We start from the raw sequence: 25,293 nt of genomic DNA, 5'->3' as shown, positions 1-25,293 counted from the left end.
TTAAGTAAAGACATCAACTGCATTGCCAGTGTATACTTGTACATTATAAAGTGTGTGTATTTCTGTGAATTTATAAACTTGTATAAAAACACTAAATGAATATTAAAGTGTTGTTATATAAATTTAAATAAATAAACAGTTGTTACAAATTTTAAACTATTAAACTGCTTTTATTTGCAATCAAAAGTATCCGGTTTATTTAAAGTAAATAAACCACCATTTTAAAAGGTAAAAACGTAACAATATAGTAAAAGAAATACTTCTACTACATAGTTACTTAGTGCATTATTTATAGTTTAAAATTCAAAAGGTAAATTTCAGGAGAAATAACACAAAACATATAATAACATCTTCGTTATCAATTACATTTAAATTCATCTATAATGTAATTTCTGAACTTTAGAATTTCCATTTAAATTTTGTTAACCATCAAATATACTTATGTATATTTAAATACTTTGCAATTCTACCTTTTGAAAACATCAGACAGTATTTACATACATATGTACTTAAATTACATATTGTACATTGAACATGAAGATACAATTTATATTCATATTTCTTGTTCTGCCAATATCAATAACTCACATTGTACTGGCCAGTATAGAGTACAATCTTGTAGTTGCAGTGCTGTTAAAGCCTCAGGTGTAAAATTGATTTGCATACAATTTGCCATCATAGTTAAGTACAATAAAATAACTTTGTCTACAAATAGTTCTTTGTTCATTATTTACAATACTTGTAAAGTTTAACAGAGTTTTTATTACACAACAATAGAAGAACAAAAGTAATAATAATACATATTTATAATTGAAACTATATAGTTTTGTATCCATAGTAATATAAATTTATTTGTACACTTGCTTGTGATTCAGTTTAATTACAATAAACTTTAGTTTTTATTTATTTTATTTGACTTACAGTAGAAATACTTATTCACAAATATGAAGTAATAAATCAAACTGTTATTAAATAACAGAACTCTTGGAAGTGTATTTTTGAAAAAGTTTCAATTGTTTGTCAGCCATTGCAATGCATTGTATAAAACTAAAATGGTTTAGAGAGTCCTGCTTCATAGTTATGCTCCAAAATTATCAATTTTTAAACGGCACCTTATAAATCGGAATTCATAAAGGCCCTAAAAGTTGAAGCTAGGTTTTTGTACCCTAATATGGTAAAGTAACGAATTACATTATTGTAGCAATCATATATATGATTGCAGTAAATAAGTATATGTTTGTGACAACCATTTTTATGATGAAGGATTTACCATATTATGTTGTTCTCGGTGATTCATCATGCTCATGATTGCCATAAATCTTAACTTTATCATATTATGGTAACCAAAATCAGGTAAATAATATTGTAAAAATGTTGAAATGGCTACAATAAACATTTACAACAATATTTTTTCTCTGGGTGTAGGGTCAAGGGTCAAGAGTTTTAAATTTAATTTGTAATTTACTTTCGGTTATTTTACTCATTACAATAATAACATATTAAATGACAAACCTTTTCAACGTTCCATATTTGTGAGATTTATAACCTCAGCTAGTCAAGTATTTAAAGGTTAGATCACTGTGATTTTATTAACCGGTCCTACTGTGCAATATATTTGTTTGTGAGCTTATTGTTGTCAACATTTCATATATTAAAACATCAAGAGTGAGACAAATATTGAAAAAAAATTTATTTATGAGCTCACCCACTCACTAACTTCTTTATTAAAATGTTGCTTTTAAATCAATTTTTGTAATTGTGACAATCTGTCAATTAATAATAATACAAATACTTTGTTGTACACATTTCAGTACAATACAATACATCGAAAATATCATTAGTTCTCATATATCAAGTCTATATTTATGTATATAGTTTTATCATAGAGAAACAACAAGAGCGGAAACTAGAAAAAAACTCAAACAAAAAATGTTACTCAAAATAATCTCACTAAAACATTATCACCACTTAGGTTTGACAGGAGAGTTTCCGCTCTCTGTATATTTCTCTATGGTTTTTTTTTTGTTAATACATTCTCAAAGTTAGGTCTGACAACTGAGTTAGGGTTTTCACAGGACAGTTTCCGATCTACATATTTTTTTTTTCATTTTCATTTATTTATTGTATCTTCATTATTTAATGAACTAACAATAAGTGGTACAAATCTTATATCTAATAATTATTATTTAATAAGTCCAGCCAGTGCCGGACGAAAAATTGCGTATTCATGGTCGACATATGCATGTGTATTTTTCAATGGTTAAAAATTTTTAAATGGATTTGAAAATTGTTTTTTATTTATTTTACCTTTCAAAAAGAAAACACTTTTTGAAATATTTGTTGGAAAATGGTTGTGTTGAGATTGATTAAGTTTCAATAAACGCACATTTTTCAAAAAATTTTCTTCACGATCTTTGTTAATTGTGAGACAGTCAAATATTTTTCTTATTTTAGTGAAAATAAAAAAACAAGTAGCAAATAAAAATAAAAAAAATTTGTGATATGATAAAAAATTTGATGATTTTTGGATATATTTTCGAAAATATCATGAATAGATCGAAACATAGACAACAGTAAGTGACAACGTGTTTAACATGAGTAACTGATTCGAAGGCCTAAACCAAACGGTGCTCTTAACATTGGATATAAACAGAATAGAATCGACTGCACAGATCGAGAGCTAGCTAGTTCATCAGCAAAGCCCAGGACAATTATTAATGCAGCAACAGCCGGCCTGGAAAACCAGTCCTTTTAAATTTTGTTAATCATTTAACCAGGCCTATAAAAGTCAAAGTGTGTATTTCAACGATCAGTACATCACGAATGCCACCACTCCAATACGTTTCTTGAGCACTGTGCCAATTGCTATCTGCTACTTTAAATGACCTTGTTGTTTCTGCAACAACACATATTAAGATACAATTGGTGGCCCGAAATTTATCACTAGCCCAAATATCAGCACTTTAATCGACGAATTTCAACCCACTTTGGGTTTTAAACCACAGCCACCACGTGTTCACCTAAGTCAGACAGGACAAGTCCTTTGGATACTGACTCCCGTAACACTAAACAAGTCAGTTGCGAATTAAAAAAAAAAATAAATAAATTCTTACCAGGAATGAGGTCCATGTATCTCGAAGAAAAATACCATTAAAAAAGACAAGTAAGACAAGTAATACCCTAATTTATATTTTTGAGTGATTTTCGGAAGTGGGCCTTATATGGGGGCTATGACCAATTATGGACCGATCACCATGAAATTACGTCGTGTGATTTATGTCTATATGAAAGTTTACTATGTTGAATTTTGTGAGTATACCAAAATTTTTAAGCGATTTATGCACGTTAAAGTGATTTTCGGAAGCGGGTCTATATGGGAGCTATGACTAATTATGGACCGATCGTAACAAAATTTGGTGACATGAATTTTGTATATGTAAAACTTATTTGGAGCGCAAATTGTGGAGATACATTTATAAATTAAACATTTATGACCGATAAAGTCCAATTTCGGAAGGACATTTGTATGGGGGCTAGGTGAAATAATGAACCGATTTCAGCCATTTTCAATAGGCTTGGTCCTTGGGCCATTTTATTGATAAGTAACGAATATGATTTAAAATTTATTTCTGTCTTTATTAGCTTAAAAGATAAATAGGATGAAAAAAAACTACCAAAATACACCAAAGTACACGTTTTCTCCCCAAAAGTGCTAAAATTTCAAAAAAGTACCAAAAACCTTTCTGATAATTTTTTAAGTAGATGAATTGATGCATTTAAAATTTGTTTTGTATCTGTAATGTTTAGTAGACATTATAATAATAAATACGTTTTAGTTTGTTTTCTATTGGGGGTATGGCTTAAAAATGCGGGATTTTTTTTAATAATGTTAGCTTTTTTTTTGAAACAAAGAATCAAGCCAACATCGGATAGTCTGTTCAAAAGTGAAGGGTATCCCAGTGAGAGCATTCTGCATCAATCGAAACAAATAGTAGTCGAACGGGCCACACTCTGGACTATAAAGCGGGTGTGGCCAAACTTCCCAACCACTTCATTCTAAATACTTGTTAACAGCTATTTCAAAATGTGTCCCAGCTTTGTCATGAAGGAATATTAGGTTTCATGTCTGCACGCATATTCTGGACGTTTTTCGGTCAATGCTAGTTTCAAACGAATCAGTTGCGTTCAATACAGGTTCCATGTGGTAGTCTGATCAGATTTCAACAGCTCGTAATAGATAAGACCCTTTTACTTCTACCAAATACAGAGATTTACTTTAGCTCCATGAATATTTGGCTTTCGTGTCGATTCGGCTCATTAACCGGGCTTCTCGTACTATCTCTTAGGTTAGGTTTCCAGGCAGCCACGAAATGAAGGAAAAAGAAGAGCAGCTCACGTGGGTCCAAGCAATGATTTCTTACGCTTCTGGTTATTGTAATTGATCTATTTTCCATCGCATAATGATTCGGTGCAAAAAGGATTTTCTTTTATAGCGTTCAAGCATTATTTTGGACATACAAAATCTTCTTTCAGGCTCTCTGGGCTTCAAGTCGTATGATACTCAATATCCCTGCTTTTGGATGAATCCTGTTGCTTGCTCTTGTTTAGTTTTACAACAGTTATCATGGAATAATGACCCCAATTCTCTGTCTTTAAAATATTTTGGCTGGTCTGAGCGATCTTTGTCTTCCGTGTCAAAATCTTCACTTCTTAACCGCACAAACCATCTCTCGCACGTTGAAACCGACAAAACACATTCACCATAAGCTTTGGTGAGAAATCGTTGGGCTGCAGCAGTACTTTTTTCTTTTTTCAAATTAAAGATGTAAAGCAAAACTTCCAGCATATGACGCTTTGTTGGCACAAAATGTTTATACTATAATATTTAATAACTAAGTGGGAATAATTACTGATATGTACCCTTCAAAATGATATATTAGTTTAAAAACAAAAACAGCGTTCAAAAGATACGTCATCTGTTGTAAATCCCACATTTTTAAGTCTTACACCCAATCTGTTATCTTTTTTTTATGTAATAAAGGAAAATAAAAGTATGTATTAAAAAAATATAAAAAAAAATCCAAATTACTTTGTATTTTATTGGATTTTGAGCTCTTAATTGAATGTTGGTAAAAGTTTCCATTGTATTGTCAACCACTGTATATAACAAATGAAAGGTATTTCAAATGCATTTCCAGTGGGATTTCAACAAAGAATTGATTTTACCAAAACGTAAATTAATTTGAGTTTTTCTTTATATACTAAATTGAAGGGTATGTATGAAGTGGCACTGCCTAATAGAGCATTCTTACTTTATTTATTTCAGTTTCTTATTTTACTCTTACTACTGCTACTACTATTAGTTGGTCATTGTCCCAAAGCAGTGATAGGCATTCCCACCAGAGGACAATTACATAAGGATGAAATTCATAAAAATTATTAAATAACCAACAAAGATTTCAATCAATAGCTGTTCATTCAAGCAATAGAGAAGGAACGTTCGTAATAAGTTATTTTCTTGCAAGTTGTCTTTATGCCGGCCACTGTCTTAAAGCCATTGGGCATTTCGAACACGTTGCTTGTCACATATAAATACATCAGTACTTTCCATATTAAGTAAGTAAAAGTACTTAATATTTTCTCTTACTTACCATATAGAATTTCAATTTATTGAATTGTACAAATACAAAATATGTATGTAGATTGTATTTACAGTACTGTATTGTCATATTTGTTGATAATTTCTTTTGTTAAAATGTTAAAGAAGAAAATAAAAAAGAATGAATGCAACCACAATCTTATTTGCTTTTAGATATAAGGCATTCAAGTGAAAAAATTTCGTATTAAATGTGCGAGGTGGGTGCGAAGAGTTAGATCTACATTTTGTTTATAGTTTTGGGTAATATTCCAAAAGCCTATAGACGATAACACTGTGTGTAATTTTTTAATTCATGGAAATATAACCATATACGGACACCAGTACGTAATAAAAGATTTTGATCTTGAATGTTAAGTTTTTTGTTCTTTATGACAAGGGCTACAACTTTTCCTCAGAGAGTAAATCAAAATTCCAAACTGTTTGCAAGATATGATCCTGAGAAAATTATCACTTATTTGCAATAAAAGTGCATGACTTTGGGCAAAACTGGGAGACACGGTTCTTTTTTTTGATCTCTTATCACGTAGTGGTGTCCGTATATGGTTATATTTTTTCGAGTTTCCCTGTGTAACTAATCCATTTTGATTTAAGCTCAAAATTGGTAAATTCATATTTTGGAACAGTCTAGTGTTCCAAAAATATTGTTGGGAATTTCTATTTAAATAAATAAATTGAACAAAATTTATCTCTTTTATTTCATGTGAATGATTTGATTAAAGAATTCCTAATATTTTGTTAAAGCAGCAAAGATATTTGAAATTTTTTTTAAAAAAAAAATTCTGACACAAAGTGATATGTCACCATGTGTATTTTTTTGTATTCATACATCTTAATTTAATTTAATTGTGTTTCACTTTTTCAACAAAATTCTGTGAAAAAAAAGCTGAATTCATTTGTATGCATTTTATGCATAAAAATTTGCAATACATAAAGAAATAAACCAAAAAATTGAAAAGAGATAAATGTAACCAGCTGCACAATGACCATGGAAATGATTTCATAGGAAAGCGTTCAACTATAAAAACATATTGCAGCAAATAGTTTTATTTTTATTTTTTTGGATAAAATAAATGCAAACACATAAAAGCACTAATACTCGTACACAGATGCATAATGTTGCATGTTTGAACTGAATGCAGATTGTTGTAGTAAATAAATGTGAATTTTTGTGATCCATATGAAAGTTTCGGTGTACATTAGGCTGGTCCTTATTTTGTAGTTTTGCGATTTTTAATGCTGTCAAGGTCGAAGATGAAGTGTTCTTCGTCATCTAAAAATCATATGCTAGAAATTTGAGCAAAATCTGATAACATTTTATTTGAATCTTCGTGTTTTGTAGTAAAACTAGCAAAAAATTTTATTAAAACAAGTAAGATAGCTATGTATATTCGGCTGTGCCGAATCTTATATATCCTTCACCAAATTATACTTAAAAATATTTTTTTTTTATATTTTTATTTAAACTAAATTTAAATTTTATTAAAAAAAGTGTTTTCAAAAAAATTTTTTTTTATTTTTTAAAAAAAGTTTTTTCCAATTTTTTTAAAAAACGTTTTTTTTTCCAATTTTTTTTAATTTTTTTAAAAACCATTTTTTTTTTAATTTTTTTAAAAAAAGTTTTTCCAAATTTTTTTTAAATATTTTTATTAAATTTTATTTCCAAATTTTTTTTTTTAATTTTTTAAAAAAAGTTTTTTCCAATTTTGTTTTTTTTAATTTTTCTGATTTTAATTTAATTTAAACAAAATTTAAATTTTATTAAAAAAAGTGTTTTCAAAATTTTTTTTTAATATTTTAAAAAAAGTTTTTTACAATTTTTTTTTTAATTTTTTTGAAAAAAGTTTATTTCAAATTTTTTTTAATTTTTTTAAAAAAAGTTTTTCCAAATTTTTTTGATGAAAAAAAATTCGGCTTAAACAATTTTTTAGCCTTATATAGATTGTTGCAATGGACTTTGAAATATCTATCATTAGATATCCATATTATCTATATTAATGACTTAGTAATCCAGATACAGATAAAAAATAGGCAAAAAATCGAGGTTATCCAGGTTTTTTCCATATATATCAGCCATTTATGGGCCGATTTTAAATAGCAACAGAACCGGAAGAATTCCCGATATATTGATGTATAAAACATGGGGGCTACGGAAAGTTGATTTCAACATACAAACAGACAGACATGGCTATATCGACATCGCTATCTATAACGATCCAGAATATATATACTTTGTGGGGTCGTAAATGAAAAATGTAGAAATGATAAACGGAATGACAAACTTAAAAATTGGATTGAAAATAGATTTTGTATTTCATTTACCCACAAATGAGGCATCTTTTAAAATTGTTAGCTCTTATTTTGAAGCATGTGTACAATATTCAAAGTATTGTCCATTGTTAGCTTTTCCCATCTTTCTGGCAACATATGGATAATAGTCGGACGTAGCAAGGTCTGGACAATAAAGCGGGTAAGACAAAACAGCCCAACCACTTCTTTCTAAATAGTTTTCAACAGTTATTGTAAATTAAGGGAATATTACGGTTTTAAGTCTGGCAGCATATTCTGGGCGTTTTTCGACCAATGCTCGCTTCAAACGAATCAGTAGCGTTCGGTACAAGTTCCGTGTGATGGTCTGGCAAGATTTCAGCTGCTCATAATAGGTAGGACCCTTTTGCTCCCACCAAATACAGAGAATTACCTTAGCGCCTTGGATATTTGGCTATGGTGTCGAATCTGTTCAGCCGGGCTTCACATTCGATCTCTTACGCTTCGGGTTATGGTAATGGACCCCTTTCCATCAAGTAATGATTTTCTTTTACAAAATCGTATTTCAAGGTCTATTAGCTTTGATTCGTATGGTATCCAATTGCTCAGCTTTTGGATGAATCCTGCTGCTTGCAAATGTTTGAATAGCTCCCAATGATTTTGCAAACTTTGGTGAGCAATGGGTGTGCTTCAGCATCACTTTTTATCAAATTAAAGAAGTAAAGCAAAACTTTCCGCATATGACGCTTTGTTGAAATATGAGAGATCACAGATTAAGCTTATTTACTCTTGAATCGCAGTATTTTCAAAGATATAAACGATTAGATATTTAAATTTTTTTGGATTAAAAATCCGTTTTTGGTATAAAACACAAGGGATTACTTATTGAGCTAATTTTCCGTAAAATCAGTATTTACGAAGTTATTTACGATTTAAGATATTTGAGTTTTTATATACTTCACCTTCGTGAGAAGGGTATATATAAGTTTGTCATTTCGTTTGTAATTTTCACAATATAATTTTCCGACCCTATAAAGTATATATGTATATTCTGGTTCCTTATAGATAGCGGAGTCGATTAAGCCATGTCCGTATGTCTGTATGTTGAAATCAACTTTCCGATGTCCCCAAATAACTTACATACACGATTCATATATCAATATCTCCGGAATTTTTCCGGCTCGGTTGTTATTAAAATCGAGAAAATCCGTCCTCAAATAGCTGAGATTAAAACCAGGTCAACCTCGATTTCGACCCATATCTAGATTACTAAGTCATTAATATAGACAATATGGATATCTAATGATAGATATTTCAAAGACCTTTCCATAGTAAGTTGGACCTACAATGGGTCAAAATCGGAAAAAATATTTTTTAACTCGAATTTTTTTTCACCAAAAGTTTTTTTTCGCTAAATATTAAAAAAATGAAAAAAAAAAATTTAAAAAACAATTCGAATTTTTTTTTACAAAAAATTAAAAAATCAACTTTGGAAAAAAAAAATTGTTTACCTAAAAATATTTAAATTTTTATTTTGAAGTATAATTTGGTGCAGGGTATAAAAGATTCGGCATAGCCGAATACAGCTCTCTTACGTATTTTATACTAAAAAATCGGTTTTTGGTATAAAATATGAGTGATCAGAGATTGAGCTTTTTTTATCTAAAATAGCAGTATTTACAAAGTTATTAACGATTTAAGATACTATTTGAGTATGTTAGAAAAATCGATTTTTGATATAAAATATGAGTGATCACATATTGAGCTTATTTTCTCTTAAATAGGATTATTTACGAAGTTATTGACGATTTTAGATATTTGATTTTTTTTTTTACATAAAAGCGACATACAGACATACAGACACATAAATAGATATTTTGTGAAAGGAAAAATGTTACACAATACTCTAGACTCGCATGCAAACATAGATACATAATTTATCATTGACTATGTTTTTCGTATGAGATTACTCAAAAAGCCAATACCAAATACAATCAAAATCAAAATTAAAAATATTACGATTAAGTAAAGACAGCAATGTTAATTGGAGATAGTTACTTTTGCTTTGCAACAGAAACTAAAAACTACGTTTTATGCAGACAAAAAACGTTTGTACAACTATTGTAAAACGACATACAACTCATACAATAGGATGTGAATTGAACAATTGATTCATAAACAAACCTCAATAAAAACTTCAAACGTTAGTGCAGAGACAAAACTAATGATTTTTTTTTGTAACTTTTAAACGTTGATTATTCAATAGTTTTTTATGATTAAATATTCTTCAGTTTAAGCAAAAGTATTGTGTGTGATCCTGCCTTTAAAGTGAGATAATTAACTGTGAATGCTTGCCTGCAGCAATTGCTGTCTGTTTGTTTGTTATGTTTATTGTTACAACCAATTGACAACGAAATCTACCTAGGGAATATAATCCTTAACATGCTTAAGTGCATAAATCCTCGCAAAACAGTCAATGTAATTTAAAATTCACTAGAGTGATTCTGTTCCTTTGGAAGCAAATGTTTATTATAGTTTGTAATAAATATGTTTCATTATGTTAATTTTCTATGTGCTGCACAACATTAGTTTCCCTTTCGTGTTATGTTCCTTTGATGACGTTTTTATTCAAAACAAATGAGTACTTATTAGGGGTGTAGCTGTTTTATACAGCAAAAAAAATTGAATTTCCCTAAGCTGTTTAACGATGTTTATAAAAAATCTAAAGAATATTTGTCACATGAAATAACTTCAAGAGCAGTAAACAAAACTTACCTTGTAAATTTGTTGTTATACCTAAAATGCATAATGTTCCTTAGTATGAATCGAAAAAAATTATAAAACTTTCATGTTGGGAACATCAACTATTTTATTATTTGAAGCCACCATATTATTCATTTAAGAGCTCGCAAGGATATCAGTTATCTATTGATTAGAGTGTCCCAATGAACAGCCTTATTTTGAGAACCTCAAGATCAATAAATTTTAATTAAAATCTTATAAACCCTTCATTAAATTATATTTTAGAAACATTTTTTTCAAAATTGATTTTCATTATTTTTAATTTTTGTTTCAAAATTATTTTTTTTAATTTTCTAAAGTTTTTTTTTCAAAATTGTTTTTTGAAATTTTTTAATGATAAAAAATTTATGAAAAAAATTTGGGTTAAAATATATTTTTCCTGATTTTGACCCATTGTAGGTCCAACTTACTATGGCCTTATAAACGGTATTGGCAATTGACTTCAAAATATCTATCATTAGATATCCATATTGTCTATATTAATGACTTAACAGTCCAGATATAGATCAAAAATAGGGCTATAATCGAGGTTGTCCTCGTCAAACCGGGTCTATAGCGGATATATTGATGTGTGAATCATGTTTGTAAGTTTTTTATTTGAAATGGTTTGGGGGATACGGAAAGTTGATTTCAACATACAGACGGTCAGACGGACATGGCTATATAAAAGATTAATGAATTAGGCTGACAAATTATTTACTTTGTTTAAAAGATATGAGCTTTACACCTTCTAAACTGAAAAAGACTTTTGAAAATTGGTTGGAAAATGCATATTTCATTCTTTTACTTTTGTATCAATGTATAATACTAACAACTTCAATAAAAAGCAATCAAATCAGATGAACTTTCAGTCGAATGCAAGTTATCAGAACCAGAAGTGTGACGAACGGAAAAATTTGGTTTCTAATTTCAATTTATTTTTCAAATATGTCTGTTAAACAAATATAATCTTACTTTTAAGAAATATTACAATTGAAATTTAAATATTCAGCATTTGTACCATTTTATGGCGCGTTTAGAAGTAATACATGGCGCGTTTTGGTCATACGCATATAATTAATTTTTTATTATTTTAATTAAGTTAAAAATTAATAGATTTTTTTAACTTTTACTCGATACAATAATGAATGGTTCTAACCAAATTTCTACAATGGGACACTCTAATGTAAATTTACTGAAATTTATTTATACCAACATTTGTTTATATCAATGTGTTCTATATAAAACAAAATCTTTTGTATTCTATATATTTCACTGCTAAACATACATATGTAGATGAATATAGTTTATTGTTTGGTAAAAATCATCATTATACTTATTCACATACTGCAAACAGACATACAGACACATAAATAGATATTTTGTGAAAGGAAAAATGTTACACAATACTCTAGACTCGCATGCAAACATAGATACATAATTTATCATATATAGATATGGATATTTGTATTTGTAAAGACGTGTATTAGTTTGGGGCAACAACTATTTTGAATATTCATATGCACCAAATGAATGGTTCCAATTTTGTTATTTTGATAATATGTATCCCCAAAATTTAAATTTATTTAGTTTTTTTGAAAAGATTTTAATTGAAATTATTTTGTTGAAAGCTTAACTTATTGTGTTGTATTGGACGTATAAGTAATATTTAATAGACATATGTATATAATATTGCGTATACGTACGGGTGTAAATTAAAATATTACCATTGAGGCTATCTTACAATTGTAGTGCATACTTTCAGGAGGAATTTAAAATTTAAATTGCCTATAGAACAACATATAGTTTTCCATAACAACATAAATTACTTTAACTCTTAGCCAATAATTACATTGAAGTATTAAAACATATAATACTTTTTGCACTCTCATCTCCATCAAAACATACATTCATTCTTATAATATTATTTAAGTGAATAAAAGAACTACCAAAGCTAAAGGATGAATGGTTAAATAAATGAACCATGATGTGTATGGATGAATGTTTGTAATGATGGATATTTGATGAATTTTTTTTTGCTCTCTAAGGAAGACAAACAAAAAGGGGAAACAAAAAAAATAATAAAAACTCCATATCATATTAAGAAAAAAGTTATTTTTATGTTTTTGATTTACATTTGAATAGATATTGAATTTCAATGGGAATTTTTGTTTTGCTTTGTTGCACTCCTGTATAATGACAGCTCAAAAGAATTCTGTCAGCAGTCAACTGCTTAATAAACGAAAAATACAAATATAAACCACAAACATTTAATTTAAAGGTGAATATTAAATATTTTAATTGAGAATATATAAGACAACATTTTTGGTTAATTAATTTCAGAAACTGCAATTTGAGGTTAGTTTATTAACAAATAGATGTCTAGTGTGGGCAAAGGTTATGAAAGTCACAATGAAATAAATAAAACTGTGTTAAATTTTAAATAATAATAGATGAAAATGCTTTATTTTCTAAAGAAATAGTTTTATACATTTGAAAACATTCGTTGGATTCGTTGGAGTACAAAATAAAATGGTAATAAATATGTGTCTTCTGAGCTATAGATTCGTTTAAAAAAAACAATGAAATGAAAATTGTTATGAACTGCATATCTCAGCTGTTTGAATATATGGAAAGCTTGAGACAAATTTTATATTTCTTTGAATTTTAACATGCTTTCCGTTTGTGCTGTGCAAAAATATTATTTTAACAACTATCTTAACGATAGATATCAAAATCACTTTTATTTTAACGATGTCCGTTCGTCAGTCTGGCTGCATTTTATTTAAATATGATAAAGAACAATTGTCCATGTAAACCTTGTGCGCAAAGTAAAGATTTTTCGGCACAAGGACGATAGCTATTCAAATCGTTTCATGATTACATCACTATACAAATATCATGCAGGAATAAAAATTTTTACCTGATAAATCTCTTAAATATGTCGGTGTTCATATAAATTTCAAAGCAAATAAGTCTTATATCTGTCGCAAAGTAGGTCTGTGTTGATTAACAACTCACGCCTCAATATTTCTTAAGGACAATCAGGATCGTTTTCGATTTTTGGTATTTGAAAATTGTGTATCTCTTTTCGGGCGCGTATGTGATGTAAGGCTTCGTATAACGGTTCCTGTTCGACTGCGTGTCTTTCAATTTGTACAAAACCCATTGAGTACCATTAAAAAATCAAATCGTAAATTGGTAGAGTACCATTTATAACTCGACGTATGAACTGAAGGAATACCATTATTCTTCATTAATAACAAGGTTTAAGCGTTCCAGCTTCCTATACATAGTTTTTTTTAATACATTTTTATACCCTACACCACCATAGTGGGGAGGGTATTATGCGTTTGTGCAGATGTTTGTAACGCCCAAAAATATTAGTCTAACACCCACCTTAAAGTATACCAATCGACTTAGAATCACTTTCTGAGTCGATTAAGCGATGTCCGTCCGTCTGGTCGGCTGGCTGGCTGGCTGTCCATGTAAACCTTGTGCGCAGAGTACAGGTCGAAATTTTGAAGATATTTCGATAAAATTTGGTACATATTATTTCAAGGACCAAGCCTATTGAAACTGGCTGAAATCGGTCCACTATTTCACCTAGCCCCCATACAAATGTCCTCCCGAAATTGGACTTTATCGGTCATAAATGTTTAATTTATAAATGTATCTCCACAAATTCCGCTCCAAATAAGTTTTATATACACAAAATTCATATCACCAAATTTTGTTACGATCGGTCCATAATTAGTAATAGCTCCCATATAGACCCGCTTCCGAAAATCACTTTAACGTGCATAAATCGCTTAAAAATGTTGGTAAACATACAAAATTCAACATAGTTAACTTTAATATAGACATAAATCACACGACCTAATTTCATGGTGATCGGTCCATAATTGGTCATAGCTCCCATATAACCCCACTTCCGAAAATCACTCAAAAATATAAATTATTGAAATTTTAAAAGAAAAATTTGTTTTGCTCTTTTACTTAGTGTAGGGTATTATATGGTCGGGCTTGACCGACCATACTTTCTTACTTGTTTACACTTGAGTTAGGTCTTTGACAGGAGAGTTTATGATGTATGTGTATTTATCAATGACTTGTATCATGTGGTTGGGTTTGACCAACTATACTTTCTTACTTGTTTTTTTATTTTTGTAATTCTATTAAATATAAACCAATTGTTTGTTTAAACTATTTTATTAATTTAAACAAAAAAAATCTGTTAATAAAAATTTAAATAAATCATTATTATTTGATTTTATTATTATTATACCCTTCACCTTCGTGAGAAGGGTATATATAAGTTTGTCATTCCGTTTGTAATTTCTACATTTTTCATTTCCTACCCTATAAAGTATATATATTCTGGATCCTTATAGATAGCGGAATCGATTAAGCCATGTCCGTGTCTGTCTGTTGAAATCAATTTTCTGAAGACATGCTTTCGAGAAGTTTGCTATTTAAAATCACAAAATCGGTCCATAAATAACGGAGATATGAGCAAAAAACCGGGACAACCTCGATTTTTTACCTATTTTTGATCTATATCTGGATTACTAAGTCATTAATATAGACAATATGGATATCTAATGATAGATATTTCAAAGTCCATTGCAACGATGTAGATAAGGCTATAGTAAGTTGGACCTACAATGGGTCAAAATCGGGAAAAATATTTTTTAAACCGAATTTTTTTTTCATCAAAAAATTTTTTTTTACACATTTTTTTCCACAAAAAAAAAAAAATTAAAAAAAATTTTTTTAAAAATTTTGGAAAAAACTTTTTTTAAAAAAAATTAAAAAACAATTTAAAAAAAAAAAAAATTTGAATAACAATTAAAAAAAAATTAAATTTTGTTTACCTAAAAATATTTAAAAAAAATTATTTTAAAGTATAATTTGGTGAAGGGTATATAAGATTCGGCACAGCCGAATATAGCTCTCTTACTTTTTTTTTTTTTTTTTATTTCAGTTATTACAAGTTATTTTATATTTTTAAATGTTGTAATGTTTCATGTTTTGGTAACTGGTTTAATTTTTATTTAAAAAAAAAGAAATAATGTAAACAATTTGTGATAATTCGTAATACTTTTTTGTTACTGAACAGACCAAATGTAAATAATTTTAGTTATTTCAAAAACATGTACAGATATTTATTGTTTTCTAAATATAATTGGGGGATTCAAACGGTCTGCTCACATAATGTCGTATTCACATAATGTCCGAAAATATTTTTTTAGCTAGATTCTAAGACGATCTAGCTATGTCCGTCCGTCTGTCCGTCTGTCTATTGAAATCACGATACTGGCTGAAGTTTTCCACAAATACTCTCTGTTGATAAGGTTTGTTTGGTATTGAAAATGCGTAATATCTGCCCATGATTTATACTAGCCCCCATAAAAATGGCCACCAGGAATTCTGTTTGAGCAGTCATAGTTATGTAGATTATGCGGTAATCCTGATCAAATTTTGCTCAAATTAATTCCTTTTTGAATGAAGCACAGGTTTCTGAATAAAAAATTATTTTAATTTTCAACATAGTCTCTTTTGATTTTTCAGCACTTTGTCCAACGTTTCTCCAATTTTTTTGTATCCCTTCCAAAAAATAAGATTTGTCGAGGTATTTTTTGTGAGATGATTTCATCGTTGTAGTGAAATGTCTTTCCGTCGAGAAATCAGGTTTGAAAACAGGAAATACATAGTTAATCGGGGTTAAATCCAGTGAATAGGGCGGAAGAGGGAGCATTTCGTAGCCTAAGTCATGGGTTTTTCCCATGGAAACTGTACATGTATTTATCATTTTGTGCACACGATTGTGAGCAAAGGCGGCAGTCATCTTTCGGAAAGCTTTCTCATGTCCAAGTGAGCATTCAAAATTGAAACCACTGAGCCATGTGAGATGCCTATGGCTTCCACAATCTCTCTCGCACTTTAAATCACCGATCGGCCAACAACACATCGCACAGTGGGGCAGAATCAAAATTTTTTGGAAATAAATCTGGTATTTCTAAAAGGCTGGCCCGATCGGGATAAAATTGACGTGGGCGTAGCCAAGGAGTATTCGAGTTTAAAGTATTAAAATGGGCAGTAAAAATGATCCAGGGGCGGCGCCATGGGGGCTCAAAGTAGGGTACCTTCGACATGTAAAATTTTTAAACACGTGCAATTTTTTTGTTTCCTACCGATTTCAAAGTTTTTTATATTTTTGGAAAGCGCTCAGCTAGGTCTTGCGTGTGCTATTTATCTCTTATAATTTCCGAGTTATAGGCATTTTAAAATTGAAATTTTAAAATTTTGCCATACCTTGGTCCGCTTTTTTAAAAATATGGGTCGTACTTTTAAACCGAATGGACTCGAATTTTTTTATTAGTTAGACAACTAAATTACGAATAATATACAAAAGATTTCAGAGCAATATCAATTATGGATCCAAAAATAAACGATTTTCAATTTAAATATTAAAAAAATAGTAGATTTTTGCTGTTTTTTTCGGCGAAAATGTGACTTAACTCTTTTCTATTAAAAAAAAAAAATTTAAGAACATATAACAATTTTATGTTTATCTGAAAGATATCTTTACGGAGAAGATTTTGATATAAAAAATGTCATATTCTTGAAATATGTAGCCCCTACGTCCTTCGGAATTTGACCTATTTTTTTTATCAAAAATTCAAATTTGGGCCACATGTTCTAAAATCCCAAAGCAGCCTTGGAAACCTTGATGTGTTCCCTATTTGTCGCCAAAGTATTTTCCCAGTCCCGAAGGAAATGTAGACCCTATAGGAAAAATTGTGAAAAATACCATTTTTGGGATTTTCGCTCCAATTTTTAGGAATTGCGGGATTGCCTTTGACCTTGTGACAAGTTTTTTTACACATTGTTATTGTTATAGAATGACAAACATAAAAAAACGTTAAAAATTTCATTGAGTTTTGTTAATAAATAAAGATTTTATTACATATTACATATTCATTGAGTTTCTAAAACTGAAATTTATATCAAAATTTTAATAGGATTGCAAATATTAGGAACAATTTGAACCACATTTATTCCGAGCTATATTTTGTTGTATAGATAAGTTAATTTTTAGTCTTACAAAAAAAAATTTCAAGTCAATATCTTAATTAGATTCAAAAATATGCTACTTTAAAATTAAGTCTATCAAAAATATTGCACTTTTTCATACTAAAATTTTTTTATAAATTTTCTTAATATTTTATTCAACTCAAGTCATTTGTTCTGACTCAGTCACATTAAGAAAATTTATAAAAAAATTTTAGTATGAAAAAGTGCAATATTTCAATTGTTTCGGCTATAGATATCTCAACTGGGCGTCCAGAATGTTCGGCGTCTTTCGTGCCGAACGAAATTTAGTAATTCCCATGTCTACCATTGAAATTGATGGTGTATTTATCAAGCATAGCCTTTATTTGAGTGATGTTTTTTTTTTGCAAAAAAATAATGTTTAATGAGCAGACGAAATTCACTGATTTCAAATTTCTACCTAAGTCACGAGGTAATCTGCTATCAATGGCTGTCAAACACAAACTAAATGACCCCGCTTGTTCAAATTTTTACAGGAGTCAACTAACAGATGCCTGTTGACAGAGTCAGTGTTGCCCTTTCACTTAAAAGACAGGAAATTCTTATTAGTTTAAAATTTATATTGGTAGCAATACTTATAATTGATTTTCGAATTATTTTATGAGATTTAAGTGATTTAAAGTATTTTACGGAAGTGTCCTTTATATGGAACTATAACCAATTATGGATTGATCTTCATAAAATGTTAATAGTATGATTTCGGAAATTATTAAAGTTAGTTGAGTCGAATTTTATCTCAATATATTTACTAACGTATAAGTGATTTTAGGATGTGGTCCTTATATGGATATTAGGGTCTATTATTTTCCGATTTTCACTAAATATGCGGGGCTAGTTTTTACAATAGGCCATAATCGGTTCCGTATATGTATGTATACTAATCACACCGAAATATTGAAAACCTTTATCGCTGTTAAACCAAAAATAAATTATGGAATATCTGTTTAACTTTATTAGTCAGAGCCTCAAAAGTTTGCATTATTTATATTATGCGGAATAAAACGTAAGAGATCGCAATATTTTTATATTTATAAACAAACTAAAAAAATTCTGGTAATAATTAAATAAATTTTGTATGACATATTTACTTCTTTCCATTTTTATAACAAACTAGTTGACCGCCCGGCTTCGCCCATTTACTACTGTTAGTTCTTCAAGTTTCTCCAACCCTGCTCTTATTTATTTGCAAATAAAATATATAAATTTGTACTGCATATTTCAGGGGGCTTTTTTATTACAGTTGACTGGACTCAAAAAAGCCGGTTTTAGCCGGAATTTTTTAATTTTTTTCTTTACAACCATCTCCTGAAAATTTCGAATCGAATAAAAAAAATCAGCCAAATCGCTCTGGACCATTGGTAGGCGTTCATATTGTTGAGATAACGAACCTTTTCGTGAATTTAGACGTACACGACCCGAAAGTAAACAAAACACACAGCAAGAGCTTAAAAAATACAAATAACTCATTTAGTTGCAAACAATAGAGCATAAAAATTAGGGTATTCAATTAATCGGGTTTCTGGTTTAATCGGTTAATCGAGCAAATAATTAACCGAGGTTTATATTTATTCGGTTAATAATCGGTTAATTTAAAATTATTCGATTAACCGAATAATTTCTATTTTCATTTTAAATTGAAAATACAACAACGAATTTTGTGTACAAAAACATAAAAAACAGCAAATAAGGTATTTGAGATAATTTTTTTAAACATATCGCCTATTTGCTGCAACAACGTCATAACTTAAAATCCGTGTTTTATGAACTGTTCTATAATCTTTCATATAGTTTCATCAGTTTTCAAAAAAGTCAATTATTTTTTGTGTGAGAGTGCTCTTTTTTTTGTAAACATCAAAATTAAAATTCATGTTTTCTCGTATATTTGATAAGTAAAAATTTGGGTTTAATACAGATTAGAAAGATATTAACATCTACTTATATTTCTGAAATCGCATGATTTGTATAATTTAAACGATTTTTTTCTTTAGATTTAATAAAACTTTTCTTGGGAAAAAACTCTCTCGCTGATTGTATATGTTGGAGAAATCAAAAGCATGATAAGGAATATTCATTTTTGAATTGTTTTAGATTTTGATCAATTTAATAGTTTCGTTTAGTTATGATAAAAGACTCATTTCAAAAAAAGTTTCGTCCATACATGTAAATACAAACAAAGTTTCAAATACATGTAAATTAAATATGTCAGTTGTTATACATGTTTATTGGATGTTCAAAAATATCTAATTTTAATTTGAAATTTGTCTTTGAATTGAAATGGAAAAATAAATACAAAAAAATTGTTTAAAGTGCAAAAAAAAAGGAATTTCGGTTAATCGGTTAATCGAAACAAATTAATCGGTTTATTTGTTATTTGAAAATCGGCAATTTCAAATTATTCGAACAGTTAACCGTCCAAAATTAATCGGTTAACCGATTAACGGTTAATCGATTGAATACCCTAGTAAAAATACAAATATTTCATTCTGTTGCTTGATGTTGTTGCGGATTTTTTATTTTTAACCCATACATGCACACAAACTACAATTTCTCTTTTTGCGCTTCCCTGCTCTAGACGTTCTCACGTGATGACATTACATACATGGACCATTTCATTTTTATATATGTATATAGATTGGCTTAATGTGTATCACGCAAACTATTTTAATATTAAATTCTGTGGAACTGTTTAATAAATAAAATACCAGAGTTATTCATCGCTACCTAGTATTTTCCACATGGTTTGCGACTTATTTTCAATACTCGAAATCGTGAATAACTCTACTGTTTAGCCATTTTCTATTTGTTTTACTTATATTTAATTTATTTTTCTGTAGTAGCAATATTACAAATAAGTTTAAAGTTTGGTTTTTTTTTTACAATATTTTTCTGGTACAAAATTTGTTGCATAAAATTTATCTAAAAGTTTTATTATTTTCAGTTTATTTTTTATTTTTTGTGTTTTAAGTCCTTTTGTTGATATTAATTTTTTTTTTGTTTTTTTTTTTTGTAATGATGTTTCATTCAACTTGGTTTCAGTTTTCTAGTTGGTTGTCATGTTTTTAGGTATTTCATTAAATTTTTGGTTAAAATTTAGCTCTGTACACTACTGGCACATACAGTTAGACGTCACAGGATGATGCTGTAGTTTATTTGATGTTTTGGCTGGTTTTCCCTTATTTTTTTTTTTGTTTTTTTGGTAGACAACTACAATGATTTTAGCTATTTTTGGTATGAATCGGAAAATTGCAGAGCCATCAAGTTTGCTAGTTTTGTTGTTTTCATTTGTGTGTCCATTGTTATTTACAAGAAAAAGTAATGAATACTTTATGCATGGTCACCCCCTAAATTGTGTTCATTATAACGTATCGGGTATGTTAGAGAATTGCCTCGATCCCATGAATATAATTCCTGAAAATAAATGAAAAAAGCAATAATTTAACATAAAATTATTTCAATTAAATGATGGGAATGTGTGTTTTACATTAAGTTTGGTTTTGTAATAGTTAATACATAATTATATATTAGACTTCTCCAAAAAAAAAAATTACAAGTAAGAAAGTCTATTGGGTCTATCAATAGCAAACATATAATACCCTACACCATAGTAGAAGCATTTCTATTATAATCAAGACAATTTAAAATATTCACAAACAAATTAAAAATAACTAAAAGTAGTGCCTAATAGTTGTTATATGGGCGTAGTGTCAATTGTGGACCGATCCACAAAACAGTCGGTAGAAAGATTTAGGTTCATATTGTTACGAAATTGCATTAAATATCAATTTGAATTTAACTGTCTGTAACGACGATTTTCAACATTAATCATGTTTATAAACATTTCTATCTGTAGAAACTTCTACTTATCAACAATATTGATAACACGTTATTATTAACATTGCTTATAAGTATGTATGACACATTAACTGTTTAAGCTACTAACATTATAGCTTTAAATAGCTGTAGGTGATCATTGTGGAAATAGGACAGTCTAGTTTTTTCCGTTAGATAATTCATGAAACTACTAGAAGATGACACTGTGTATATGAAAATTAACATCGAGTTGCTGAATTGCAATATAGCGTAAGCGCTGTAAGACTTAACATCAACTGTATTACAAGTGTATTCTTGTAAGTTACCTATAAAGTGTGTTAAAGTCAGTGTATTCAAAGAGAGAGTAACTATTTATGTAAATAAAAAGCTGTTACAATTTTTAAACAACTGAGGGGTTTTATTTGGAATTAAAAGAATACGGTTTATTTAAAGGCAAATAACCACCGTTTTTAAAAGGTAAAAACATAACAAAACTTGTTTATGTCCAATTTCATCAAGATATTAATTATAATAAGACAATTATGAATGTTCAAGTCCTTGTATGAGGACAAGGGACAAATGTTTTGGCCATACTTTACAGTATAACTTCAGAGTACAAGGGTGGGTCTATAAGTCAGCTGTGAACATTATATACATTGCAAATTAAAATTTAAAAAAATTATTCTTCAAACATTTTTTTTAATTTATAAGCGAAAAAAAAACATTTATTGCGAAAAATTATTAAATTTATTAGTGGAAAAAATTAAATAACAAAAAAATATTTTTAGTAAAAAAAAGATTCGGGGTAAAAAATATTTTTCCCGATTTGGCCTTATATACATATTATTACGTTTTAACCTTTCAAAACGCTGGTTTATTTCCTTAAAATAAACCGGATACTTTTGATTGCAAATAAAAGCCGTTTAGTAGTTTGAAAATTGTAACAACTCTTTATTTATTTAAAATGTACAACAACAGAATTAAATAGGCACTCAATGTTTTTTATACACTTTTATAAATTCGCAGAAATACAGACACACATTATAATGTACACGAATTCACTTGAAAAATACAACACATTTTAAGACACTCAGTTGATGTTTATTCGAAAAGCGTCTCTGATAAACTCACTAACGACTGCAACCTCTGCCACTATTTATAACACTGCCATCTGCACTCTAGATTGCTCTTTACCAGTCAAAGTTCGAATATTCTAGATCTTACTAATACATACGCCATCTGTGGTGTACTTTCTACAATGTTCTTTAACTGAATATTCGAATTCGAATACAGCGTTGCCAACTTACGATCAAATCAACTGAAAGCTTTTATTTAATAATGCCCACAGATATGTTACAGTTTGCTATTACAGCACTGTTATTTGAAAGCATAATGCTACTTTTAAATCAGCCCTTAAAATCGTTATATTTGAATTCAAGTACAATTTCGTAACAATATGTATCTGTTATATCTCAGCCATTTGTGGGCCGATTTTGTCGATTTTAAATAGCAACCGAGCCGGAAGAATTCCCGATATATTGATGTCTGGATCATGTATGTAAGTTATGGCTAACATGGCTATATCGACTTCGCTACCTATAACGATCCAGAATATATATACTTTGTGGGGTCGCAAATGAAAAATGTCGAAATTACAAACGGAATGACAAACTATGACTAAGTTAACCCTTGCCACTCGCGGAATATTCACGAACATTCTGGACGCCCTGTTGAGGTCTCTATAGTATTAACCGATCGGATATTGAAAGTGCGAGCGACTGTTGAAGCCATAGTCATCTCACATGGTCAGTAGGGTTCTATAAGTCGATTGTTCGAACAATCGACTTTTTCCTGAAAAAAGTCGAACAATCTATTATGTTATCTAAAAAGTCGAATAGTTGATAAAAGTCGACTTTTTAGATTGTTAAAAACAAATATTTAATTGCAACATTATACTAAAACAATTGCAATTTTGTAAACTTGCATTAATATGTAAATAATAAATAAATGTTTATAAAATAAAGCTTTTTTCTACACAAAATTCTTACAACATTCTTGATAAATTTAATTTTTATTCCTAAACATTACAAAAGGCGCATTAATAAATGTGGAGACGATGTATCTTTTTTACAAACAAATGGTAAAAAGTCGATAAAAGTCGAAAAAGTCGATTAATTAAAAAGTCGAAAGTTCGAAAAGTCGACATTTCATAGATTACCAAAAGTCGAAAGTTCGAAAAGTCGACTTTTTAAAAAACGGAAAAAGTCGAATGGTCGAAAAGTCGGCTTTTTGTTTCAGCTATAGAACCCTAATGGTCAGTGGTTTCAATTTTGAATGATCACTTAGGTATGAGAAGGCTTTCTGTAAGATGGCCGGCCACCTTTGCTCACAATCAGATGCACAACAGGGTCAACACTTGTGTAGTTTTAATGGTAAAAATCTATGGATTAGGCTACGAAATGCACCCTCTTCCGCCCTATTCACCGGATTTAGACCCGATTGACTATTTCTTGTTTTCAAACCTGAAGAAATGGCTCAGCGGAAAGAGATTTGACTACAACAATGAAATCATCTCACAGAATATATCTATTTTGATGACCTTGAACAATATTATTTTTTGAAAGGGATAAAAAAAATTGGAGAAACTTTGGATAAAGTGCATAGAGCTCCAAGGAGACTATGTTGAGAAATAAACTAATTTTTTTTGCACTAATTTGTGGAAAATTTCAACATATTCATGACTAATCAAACAGTATTCCGGGGGACTAGGTGAAATCATAGAACGATATTGACCATTTTTAATACTACATAATCAGCAGAGAGTATTTGTGAAAAATATCAGCCAGTAACTTGCTATCGTTTGGGCCCTATCGTGTTTTCAATAGACAGATGGATATAGCTAGATTGTCTTAGAATTTCATAATGAACCAGAATATATATTTTTTTGTGGGTCTGCGATGAATATTTCATTCTGTTACAAACGGTAAGAGAAAATCAATATAGCCCACATATTTTTTTGATGGTGGATATAATAAGCAAGCAAAAATTATGCAGAAAAATGCTTGAATATGCATAAGAACAATTATTTCCGTTTTAAAACTTGAATTCAGGAATGAGTTACTGTTTGTTTTAATAAAAAAAGTATTTGTTTGCATCCAATTTATCTATAAATTCCATTCATCACCATCCATCTTATACGTTCTATTATAAAATAATTTTTGAATCTACAGTAACATGTTCTTAAACTTTAAATAAACAATATTAGCCACAGATAATACATCACTTAATACTACAAAGTATTAAGGCAATTTGTGAGAAAAGTATAACACAATACTAATAATAATAAAAAGCTGGCAATATCGTTAAATAAATTGTTTGTATTTGGCTTTGTGTTTTTCTGCACATCAATATAATAATAAATTTTGTATGTTAAAAAGTCTTCACATTAAACTGCTATTTGTATGCCAATATTTGACACCACATTCAATATTTACTATACATCATAGTCAATGGATCTGTTCAATATTTTCTTATATTAGAAAACATACATAAATACTAGGGTGGAGTATATTTTGTAGTTTTTGAATTTCGATTCATGATTCATACATCATATATCCGCTAAAGAACCACTTCGGCTGCTATTTAAAATCGATATAATC

General features: G+C 29.2%; 1 protein-coding gene across 1 annotated transcript in view; it reads right to left on the bottom strand.

Annotated features, from left to right (window-relative positions):
- Nucleotides 1-20,616: 20,616 nt before the first annotated feature.
- The window catches only part of LOC135959801 (uncharacterized), a 69,925-nt gene continuing 65,248 nt past the window's right edge, over nt 20,617-25,293 (bottom strand). The window contains exon 17 of the mRNA XM_065510872.1: nt 20,617-21,232. Coding sequence (XP_065366944.1) covers nt 21,149-21,232 — 84 coding nt within the window. The 3' untranslated portion in view covers nt 20,617-21,148. The remainder of the gene's footprint in view (nt 21,233-25,293) is intronic.

The sequence above is a fragment of the Calliphora vicina genome, chromosome 5, assembly GCF_958450345.1.
Source record: "Calliphora vicina chromosome 5, idCalVici1.1, whole genome shotgun sequence".
NCBI classification, from domain to species: Eukaryota; Metazoa; Arthropoda; class Insecta; order Diptera; family Calliphoridae; genus Calliphora; species Calliphora vicina.
Note: the sequence above shows the minus strand (reverse complement) of the source record. Positions and strands in the feature narration are given on the sequence as shown.